The 11,281-nt window shown below is 38.3% G+C and overlaps 1 protein-coding gene across 1 annotated transcript; it reads left to right on the top strand.

Moving 5' to 3' along the window:
- The first annotated feature begins 4,150 nt into the window (after positions 1-4,150).
- Positions 4,151-11,016, top strand: LOC127754229 (disease resistance protein PIK6-NP-like). The gene is made up of 8 exons (XM_052279717.1): positions 4,151-5,088; positions 6,326-7,895; positions 7,977-8,177; positions 8,284-8,550; positions 8,634-8,831; positions 9,652-9,918; positions 10,026-10,223; positions 10,546-11,016. The coding sequence occupies exons 1-8, from the start codon at positions 4,223-4,225 to the stop codon at positions 10,789-10,791; spliced, it is 3,813 nt and encodes a 1,270-aa protein (XP_052135677.1). The 5' UTR covers positions 4,151-4,222; the 3' UTR covers positions 10,792-11,016.
- The last annotated feature ends 265 nt before the right edge of the window (positions 11,017-11,281 follow it).

Raw genomic sequence — 11,281 nt, 5'->3', positions numbered from 1 at the left:
CGACCATAGATACAGGTCAGTTATGGTCGCTCATCTCCACAAAATCCCAAATGGAAATCGAAATTTAGGGAAAAAATTGCAGTCATTGGGAGTGAGTTCGATTCTTCAATTGAGATACTCACATGTGTATATTGTGGAGTTTTTTATTTTTTAATTTTATTAATAGACCTTTCCAAAAAAATATTTTCAAATCCGAACCTTTTGTCCACGCCAAAAAACTATATCACTCCAGCTGGTGTGGCAGTGCTGGCAGGCCTTTGCCACGCCACCGTGGTTGGCGTGGCCAAACAACGCTGTCAAGCCAGCCACTCGGCCGGCGCGGCCAAAAGGTTCAGGTTTTGAAAATATTCTTTGGAAATGTGTATTAATAAAATTATAAACTAAAAAGATCTAAAAAATAAAAAAAATCTTGATTGTGGGAAGATCAGGTCTTCAGAAAAGAATTATTGATATCAAAGCTTGAGGTGAAGGAGGAAGTCACTGACCAGGCTCTTGATCTGCTGATTTCAAGTTGAACCTGTGGCAGCGGCCGCAGTAGCTGTTCTAGAACCGAGCGGCACCGACTGTAGACTGTAGTACAAGCGAGCGGACTGCGGGGACGGCTGTACAAGTAGTTCGCAGTATTTGGTATTTTGGTTTAGTTCAGGTGGTTGCCTAACTTGCCAGTACTTGGTTTTTAGCTTCTTGTTCAGTAAAGAAAATATTATATATACTAGAGATATAAATATCGATTCTAACCACACTGTTGCTGTAAAAAAAATGTTTCGTAAAATATTTTTGATTTTTCAGGTTGCAGTCGGAATCTAGCTGCAAGAAATCAGCTCAGATTTCCTAGGGCTATCAAGAAGACACTATACTACCAAGTTGCTCGACTGTATTTGTTTGCAAGATCAATCCCAAATATATCTTAGGTAATTTCTTGCCCTCTCAGAATACTGCAAAAGAAAATAAAATTTAAGATTGTTGTCTTGTCTTTGTGCCTTTGTCTGGAGAAGAGGCTGTGCCTCCATGATCAATATTCCTTCCTTCTACATTTTTAACAATTGAGTTATATTGAATGGATAGTCCGTACCATCAAGATCCAGAGATTGATTAAGAGCAAGGATAATAGTATAGCTCACTTCATACTATTAGTCCATCTTAAAATCAACATATATAATAGATTAGCTATAAAGTTGGGTATAATTTCCTTCTCCTTTCTATATCTCTCACTTATACATTTAATGTATTTGTCTTGAAGATTGTGTTAAGCTAGCTCTTGCATGAGAGCCAACCCCCTTAATTTTTTTTGTTACATCTTTTCTCCACATAAGCTTATAGTGGGCTTATAGCTCAGTATTATACTTGCTCTAAAACAGTTCAAAACTGGAATTGGTGAAATCAATGAGAGTCTTTATGATTTGTAGGCTGCATATCAATGAGTTTTTGTAATTCGCCACCTCAGATCAGATTGAATCTAGGATGTCACCCAAAATTCAGAGTCTGCTTCACCTAGAAAGTCACCCCTAATTCGTAGTGTAGGTTTTTTTTGAATAAAAATTTGATGACATTATTAGCTAATTTCTAATTGAATTGATACGTACAATTCCCATATAGTTCTTTGTCACTGAATTTTCTATTTTTTTTCCTCAGGAATGAATATGATCAGGATAGAACATAATTAGTGCTCTTTAACTCCAAAAGAAGCCAGAAAACAAAGGGAAGCTCAATTTGTGGTATGTCATACATGTACTCTTTGTCCATTGCATCACAATGTTAACATGATCAAATTTGACAAGACCAACCCATGTTTCAGGCTGTTCTTCCAAGTTTAAGGCAGATATACCTGCATTTGCACTGTTTGAGGAATTGAGAAAGGAGGCTGAGGCTGTGCAACCAGTGCCAGTCAACTACTACCTTCTAGCATTTCACTTCTGGTCAAAGGGGTCAAATATTCAGAAAGACATCAGTGCTTCTGTTGACTACTTCACTCCACTTACAAAGTAGTAGTATATTGTACAATATACCAAAATGGGACAGAGGGAGTAGTATGAAAATGGGACGGAGGGAGTATGAAAGTATTGCTCTTTACTTCACTTTATTATTGTACTTAGACTCTCAGCATGGGGAACACAAGTTAGATAACAGGAAATCACAAGGACGGTTATACAGTTTAGTGCTATGATTTTTCTGTTAACGCAGTGCTTGCAAAATGTGGCTAATAAGCTTGTGCTAAAATTGGTTTCCTATATTTCAAACTGATTATCTAGACAATTTTATCACAAGCAGGGCATGCTTCCTCTCCTTTTTTTAAGCAACCCAACATTGCTGGTTTTATACTAAAGAGAGGGTAGCACTGTACAACAAATTATAATTAGGAACCTAGAGAAAAACAGAAAAATGTAGGCTTCAGCATAGTGCCACGCCGCACCTACTGTATATCCTATCCTTGAAAAAGAAGGGTAAAAGCCTAAAAGGTTTGCCAAATTATTCTATATAGATTTGAATGTTATAGTTAGATTTATTTTACATGTGGTGGATCTGTATTGCCCCCATAACCATGTCCTCCCTATCAACAATCACTGACAAGATTTCCTCGTTATGTTGGTGGTTTCTATGGTACCTTTCTTTACATCGGACAACATTATGACTTGCTATGCTTTTGAATTCTCTCTTCTGAACCTTGTTTAGTTTTAAAACAAGGCAGCTCTAGAATGACTATTTGATACTGAAGATAACCTATACAACTTGGTTTTCAGAGAAGGTAAGTTTCCTCATGTCCCTTAAATCAGGTTGTTTCATGCAGCTAAATGATTCTACAGAATAGAATCTTGCAACTGGAACCTGGCTTTGCATCCCTCGAAGTTTACTCTGTAACTGATATGTTTTCTTTAACTGACAACAAATGATACTGATAGCTACCCAACATTCCAAGATTTTCAACTTCATGCTTTTTAATGGATTTTCCATGGTGTGAATTGACCTTTTGTAGGATCATTCTTTATACAATGAATTTGTGTGGATGGAGAAATTTTGGAGATCTAGAGAATGATGGCTTTCAGGCTTGCCAACGAAGAGATCCTGCCCTTCAATTGTTTATCATACACAGTTGAACTTGAGGTATCGCTACAATGCCACCATATTTCCAGTAGTGTCTGTTGATTGCAAAGCCTATGGGTAGAGAGAAACCTTGTTCATTTCCTTCTTTTGACTGAACTCACAAGGTTCCTCTCTGTCCATATTATGATTGTGTTTATCACAGGCATATACGAAGGTAGCAGATATTAGAATGAAGTTAATGGAACAGCCATCAGATGCTCTCCACGGCACAATGCAATCACAGCTCTGAATATAGCAGCAATGAAAGTAAATGGAGAGAAAGGGTAATTGTATACTAGATGATCTCATTAGGGAGGCTTGTTTCATTTTGACTTGAAAGATGATACTGTTGGATGTAATTTTGATGAAGAAAATGGTTTATCTATTTTACCTTGGTTCAAATGAATAATATAATAGAAGAACGTCACTCACAATCACATTGTATGATGTACTTACTGATTATTATGTTTATATAGAAAAAAATATATAAATAACACGCTTCTTCCAAACATAGCACACCCGTAGCGATAGCACGGGCATTTTACTAGTAAGGAAAAATGAATGACAATTCAAGCTACAAGAAAGTGAAAAGAAATAATAGGCAACTTTCAAATAGATAACCGAATAACCTATGCTATATATGTAGTTGCGTTGCACAAGCAAAGTAGTTTTGAGTGACAATCACTTGATTTGCTCACCAACTGCTAGTATTTTAGAAAGAATTGAGCATATCTTTCAATCTTCCATCAGACACGTCTATAAGTATAAGCTTAATTAAGTGCTACTCCCTCTGTCTCATTTTAAGTACAGCTATAAGTTTTCGTGCCTTTCTTCCTATCTTAATTACATTAAATGACCTCCTTCGATTATTCCGGCATAAGTTTCCGTGCCTAACTTTAATCGTCCGTCTTATTTAAAATATTTTTTAAAAAAATTAAAAACATAAGTCATGCATAAAGTAATATTCATGTTTTATCATTTCTTAACAACAAAAATACTAATTATAAAAAATTTAAATAAGACAGACGATTAAAATTGGGCACGGAAACTGGTTGCACTTAAAATAGGACGGAGAGGGTATAAAATTGTGCACTTCTGCAAAACCAAACACAAACAGAATTACCAGTGGGCAACAAGCTTCCGGATGGAGGCGGCGGCGGTGAGCGCGTCCACCGGGGCGCTGAACACCCTCCTCCCCAAGCTCGCCGACCTCCTCCTCCTCGTCGCCGGCGAGCACCACAGCAGCAGGCGCGCCGTCGAGGACGGCGTCGAGCACCTCGAGAGCGAGCTGACCAGCATGCGCGCCGCCCTCGAGAAGGTGTCGGCGGCGGCGGCGCCGCCCGACCAGCTCGACGGGCAGGTCAGGCTCTGGGCGAGGGACGTCCGCGACATGTCCTACCACATCGAGGACGCCATCGACACCTACCTGCTCCGCGAGGCCGCCGCCGCCGGACGACGACGACCACCACCACCGTGCTGCTCCTTCGTCGTCGGCTTGACCAGCTCGGCTCGCCGCCGGCGCCGAGCCATCGCCGCCGAGATCGAGCGCATCAAGAAGGAGGTGGAGGAGGTGAGCAGGCGCCGGGAAAGGTACAGGATCGACGACCACGTCGTCGCCGTCGTCGATGACGCTCCGGTGGACCGCCGGCTGCCGGCGCTGTACGCGAACTTCGCAAGCCTCGTCGGCGTCGACGCCTCAGTGGAGGAGGTGATCAAGCTGTTATCCATGGAAGGAGATCAAGGTGCAGTGATGATGAGGCGAAAGCTCAAGCTGATCGCCATTGTTGGGCCAGGAGGAATCGGAAAGACAACCCTAGCTAATCTTGTGTATCAGAAGCTCCATGGCCAATTCGAATGCCAAGCTCTCGTCTCGGTTTCTCAAAAGCCAAACGTCAAGGCTGTTCTTAGCAGCATACTCTGTCAAGTGAGCCAACTCAAATATGAAAATTTCAGTTCTTGGGGTGAGAAGGAAATCATCGACAAAATCAGGGATGTTCTCAAGGATATCAGGTATGTAAACCATCACTGAATTTTTGGGTGTCTTTGGAAGTTTTAGATATGGAAAATGAATTGCGTCCCCGGCATCTGCATCTATAAAACGCACTGAGTCAAGGTGTCTTTGGAGTGGCTAAAAAGGTCAATTTCGCATCCCTGGGCTTTTGTGGAAATTGGAAAAAAAATGAACCTGAATTTCTAAACCAAACATTAATTCAATCTAATCTACTGAAATCATTCACCTTTTAACTTTGGTTACAATTTAATTGGAATGTTTTCTGGGTGACCAATAATGTGGCGACATGGCCTCTGGAAAAATTATTGAATTTTTAAAATAGTAAATGCTTTCCAGAACATACTTGAAAAATTCTAGAATTGCACTTGAAATATTTACATTACATATATTATGTTCCATTTTTTAGACACTGTTTTTCATGGGCCAACTATTTTTAAATTTAGGTACTAATGTTCTAAGTTCAGATGTGGTTACAAAGTGGGCCACATCAGTGACACTTACCCAAAACTAATCTGTGTTTGGGACAATGTGGAAACGAATGATTGTTTCTAGCTTAAGGTTTAATATACTCCTCTTTCTATGTTTATTATTGTTTATCATATTTGTACAATTTAGGTTACAACTAAATCACTATACTGTATATGTATGTAACCCATGCAACCATTTATCTAAGTCACTACAATGCAAAGCTCTCCTGCACGTTCGAAAAATAAATATTAATCCTTCTTCAACTAACATACTTTGAAATTATAGGTACTTCATTATTATTGATGATATATGGGATAAACCAACATGGCAACTTCTAAAATGTGTTCTCATCGACAATGATCATGGTAGCAAAATAATCACCACTACTCGCAACATTGATGTTGCAAAGTTGTGTTGCTATTCTGATGATGTTGATGGCACCATACAAATACAACAGCCTCTTTCAGTTGCTGACTCTGAAAAACTACTATATCACAAAGTATTCCATAATGAAAGATGCCCTCCTCAGCTTAAGGGCATATCTCAGAAAATTTTGAAAAGATGTGGTGGCTTACCATTAGCTATAATTACTATTGCTAGCTTATTTGCAAATAGGCAGACACAAACTGAGGACCACTGGAACTCGGTATGCAGTTCTTTCCATACCGGACTTGAAAGTAGTACTGATGTGAAGGACATGCGCTGGATAATATCTCTTAGTTATTGTGATATGCCTTCTCCTCTTAAAACTTGTTTTATGTATCTCAGTATATTTCCGGAGGATTATATCATCGACAGAGATGACTTGATATGGAGATGGATAGCTGAAGGTTTTATCCAGCCAAAACAAGGTACAATTCTATATGAAAAAGGAGAGAGATACTTTGATGAACTCATTAATAGAAACTTGATCCAACCGATATGCATTGATGTGCATGGTAAGGCACAAGCTTGTCGTGTGCATGATACCATATTGGAATTTATCGCCGGTTTATCAATTGAAGAAAATTTTGTTGCAATTTTAAATGGTCAGTGTTCGACGTCGGATCTACCGAAAAGGATCTACCGGTTATCCCTACAAAACAGCAAGGATGATATTACAATACCTGATGCAACCGAGAGATTTTCCCATGTGAGGTCACTTTGGCAAGGTATTGATTTGAAGATGCCCCTTTCGGGCTTTCGAGTTTTGCGTGCCTTGGATTTAGGAGATTGCAGTAGTCAAAATATTGATAATATAGGTAATTTGGTTCACCTGAGGTATCTAAGGTTGCGTGGTACACATTATAATAAGCTTCCAAAAGAAATTGGAAACCTAAGATTTTTGCAAACATTAGATATTAAGCAGACAAGAATAAAAGAATTGCCATCAACTGTTGTACATCTTACACAACTTATGCGTCTTATGGTGGACACATGGACAAAGTTGCCAAATGGGATTGGGAATATGGAATGTCTAGAACAACTGTCAGAGATTGATACCAGCATGTATCCAAGTCTTATGATAGAGCTAAGCGATCTGCTCAATCTACGGGTTCTAGAAATTTTGATAAGCACTTGGGAGCAGAACAAAGAGGAACAATTTCTTGATTGTTTAGGCTCTATGAAGAAACTTCAAATTGTCCATATTTTTGCTCCAAATATATCCCTTGATTTCATGTTGAATAAAGATTGGACCCTTCATGAACTCCAAAAACTTACAGTTGGTGTTCGCCGAGAAAGTGAAGACATATTTAAGCTCAACCCATTGTCTGGGTGGGCTGAGTTTAGCCCATTCTCTATCCTACCAAGGTGGATCAATTCATCACTCACCAATCTCTCATACTTATCGATCATTGTCAAGATACTACAACAAAAAGATCTTGGAGTTCTTGGGGACTTGCCTGCACTTTGTTCTCTATACTTGAGCGTGACAGGCGCTTTAAAGGAAAGATTGATGATAATAGGTCATAGTAGAGGTAATGGTCAGGCAATAGCATTCCAATGTCTGGCTAACTTCAACTTTACAAGTCCTGCAATGATGATAGTTTTTAGAAATGGAGCCATGCAGAGGCTTCAAATGCTTTCCTTTTGTTTTCAACTAAAGGAGACAAAAGTTTTTCACAGTGATTTGGACATGGGCTTGGAGAATCTCACCTCCCTTAAGACTGTACATTTTCGGATTGACTGTCGTTACGCTAGGCTCTGGGAGGTGCAGGCTGCAGAGGTTGCACTAAGAAATGCAACCAACTTGAATCTCAACTCCCCAACCCTTGACTTGAGCAAACATTTTGAAAGATTGATGTATTGGGATGGAATGGAAGAGATCCCTGAGATGAAAATATTCAAAGAAGAAAATGTATTTTTTTTGCAGCAATCCCTTAAATTTATTTCCTTCTCATTTTACTGTAGAATTATTGGTTTATCGGTTTGTTGTTAGGTTGGGATTGTCAAGATTGGACCATGGGGTGGAAATAGAGGGAGGCGTTATGATATTGAGGTGGCTCCTCACCATCTAGAAAGCATCAGAGTTCACAGCGATTTGGCTGTACATTCATTTGAATTTGAATATAGCGACCGTAATGGACAGAAACATGTTGCGGGTCCTTGGGGAGGATATGGTGGTAGTAATGTTCATATGGTGAGCATGAATATTTACCAAGAAAAATTTCTTTTGTTAGTTAATTAGTACATGTTTCCCAATCATATGTACTTGAATAAGTGAGACTAGTCTTGGTAAAACGCAGATTCAACTTGAATCTTCAGAGGTTCTTGTGGAGGTTTCTGGAACATTTGGTCGATTTGCTGGATTTCAAAATATCATAACCTCTCTTACATTTGTTACAAATACTCAGAGCTATGGACCTTTTGGACAAAGAGAGGGAACCCCTTTCCACATACCAGTGCAGTGCGGTGGCCGCATTGTTGGATTCTTCGGGCGTGCAGGGTGGTGTTTTGATGCAATTGGTATCTATGTGAACCCTGATCTCCAAACAATAAAAGACAAGGGCAAAGTACTGAACTAAGCTCGGATTGTTTCATTTCATTTATTTTCTTTTAGCTATGATTCCTTTTCATGACTGTTGTTTGCACTTAGGTTGTGCTTGCCAAGATTGGGCCATGTGGTGGAAAGGGAGGGGAGGCTTGTGACATCATGGTGCCTCCCCATCATTTGGAAAGTGTGACAATTTGCAGTAACATTGTGATACACTCACTCACATTTTCTTATAATGACCATAATGGAGATCATCACTTGGCAGGTTTGTGGGGCAGCCATGGTGGGAGTAATCAGACGGTATGTGTGTATTCCAAACAAAATTAATTCTCAAAATATATGTACATTTTATGTTTTTCTCTTAATCATGATAATGATTAATGAATTGTTGGGGAAAAATAATGAACTTCCCTATTCATTATTTACTTGGGAAAAAATTAAGATAATGAATTGTTGTAAGAAATAAGATTGAAGAAAAAAAAATATATGGTGCAATTGTCTCACAGAGAAATATAGAGAACTTATCATGATAGAAAGACTTCGAGTAAATTCCAAAAAAAACTACAAATACTTTGACCAAATTATAAAAAAACTACATATTTAAGATGATCTATCACAAAACTACAGATTTAATAATAAATTTATAGCAAAACTACAAGTTTAAGGCTAAGTATATCAAAAATACAGATTTAATAATAAATTATCACAATACTGTAGATTTTGGGGTTTAAATCCTTAACACTAATGTTATGTTTGAGTTATAAATGTCTAATTTTTGTGATTAAATTGGCATTACGTGCAGTTTACTCTATCTAAAAAGAGCATTGGGACACCTACACAGAAACTCTTATTTGTTCTAGTTAGCAGACGCATGAAACTAACATGAGTTGCATACTGTGTAACTAATACTGTATAATGTCTAACTAGTTTTTAGACAAAATGGCATTAATTTAGTGATCATATCTCATCCATGTATCCAAAAATTATAGGAATTACATGAATATTCCGTCTGAGCACAAGCTGGTGACATTTTTCGACATGAATCCATGTTATACCGTTCTAAAACATGTCATGTTTTTCTGAGTCATCTTATTATAGTAATTATTTTTGCTTTCCTCAGATTCAATTTGGCCCTTCAGAGTTCATAACTAGAGTTTATGGAACAATTGGTTCATACAATACACCATCTGATGTTGTAACATCTATTACATTGGTTACTAATGCTGGCTGCTATGGACCTTTTGGTCAAGAAAATGGGATCCCTTTCGACTTTCCAGTCCAGGGTAATGGCAGCATTGTTGGCTTCTTTGGACATGCGAACCTTTATGTTGATGCAATAGGTGTCTATGTGACACCTTCCATGGGAACAAGGAAAGAAGAAGAAAATGTATTGATTTATCAGCAATTTGTTTGTGCTCTTTATTGTGTAGAACTTTCTTACATATTGCATTATTTTCCCCTTTTGTTCTCTTTTCTTTCTTGGTCTATGCTTAGGTTGGGCTTACCAAGATTGGACCATTCGGCCGACGTGGAGGGAACCCTTTTGACATCAAGGTCACACCACACCAGTTGGAAAGCATAACAATTAGTAGTAACATTGTAATCAATTCACTTGCATTTTCATACATAAGCCATGACAAACAACAACACATTGTAGGTCCATGGGGCAGTGGTGGTGAGAGCAGTTATACGGTGAGTGTGTACTGTATATCAAAGCTACTCCTCCTAGTTGTAAATGAGTGACTAGCTAGGATTTATATCAGTCATGAAAGTGGTAAGTATTAAAAAGTGCTACATATATATCAGATATCCCTCTTGGTTATGGGAGGGACAACTCTAAATATAATCAAGCATGCACCCTTTGGTTATAGGAGGGAGCAATTTATAGATAATCAAGCATGTATAGGGTGTCTTTTCTCCTTCTTCCATTAATAATATCTGTTGACAATTAATAATCTCCTTGTGCATACAGTTGATTTGGTAACATTTTTTTTATCCTTCCTGTTTGTTGTAGATCCAGCTTGGTCCTTCAGAATTTTTTGTCAAAGTTTCAGGAACATTTGGTCCATTTGGTGAATTCCCCAATGTCATAACCTCTCTTACCTTTGTCACCAATACTCATCATCAGTATGGACCTTTTGGACAAGGAGGAGGCACTCCATTCCATGCTCCAATGTCGGGCAATGGCAGCATTGTTGGCTTTTTTGGCCGTGAAGGGTTATGTATTGAAGCAGTTGGTTTTTATTTTTGCGCATTATGACAACAGTTTGTTCTATGTTGCATGTCAAAGGTTTTAGTAGATTTGTTTGTGTGTGTGTGTCCTTTTTTTTTGTTTCCTATGCGGTGAAGATTCACTAGTTCCATGCTCCACACCATGATCCTCACTAGTTGTTCCGGCAAGGTCCATCTAGACATGTCATGTTTGGGGGAATTTCTAGAAACTGCGGATTCTCCCAGAATCTACAGCTTCCTAAAAAATCTTGATTCTCGCACATGTTATAAAAAAATCTATAGTTATAGAATCTAAAAAATGAACACAAAAAACTGGGAAACCCAAATTTTCGACAATTCTCACCAACTATTTAGTCACTAGATGTTTCTCAGAATCTCAAGATTGGTTTTGGTTGACATGGCATTGATGTGAAAATATGGCCTCCGCTTAACCAAATCATATTCTTTTTAAAAAAATTGTAAATGAATTGAAAAAAAGTATTACACAAAAAATTATATCCAATATAAAAATATTCGGG

This window comes from Oryza glaberrima, chromosome 11 (assembly GCF_000147395.1).
Source record: "Oryza glaberrima chromosome 11, OglaRS2, whole genome shotgun sequence".
In the NCBI taxonomy this organism is placed as follows: domain Eukaryota; kingdom Viridiplantae; phylum Streptophyta; class Magnoliopsida; order Poales; family Poaceae; genus Oryza; species Oryza glaberrima.
The sequence above is the reverse complement of the archived record's forward strand: the minus strand, read 5'-3'. Positions and strand labels throughout refer to the sequence as shown.

What these genes read in the sequence shown, in the direction of transcription:
- LOC127754229 (XM_052279717.1), top strand. Translation starts at nt 4,223, where the DNA reads ATGGAGGCGGCGGCGGTGAGCGCGTCCACCGGGGCGCTGAACACCCTC. An exon ending in GTGGTAGTAATGTTCATATG is followed by an intron (nt 8,178 to 8,283) that starts GTGAGCATGAAT and finishes GGTAAAACGCAG; the next exon opens with ATTCAACTTGAATCTTCAGA. An exon ending in ATGGTGGGAGTAATCAGACG is followed by an intron (nt 8,832 to 9,651) that starts GTATGTGTGTAT and finishes TGCTTTCCTCAG; the next exon opens with ATTCAATTTGGCCCTTCAGA.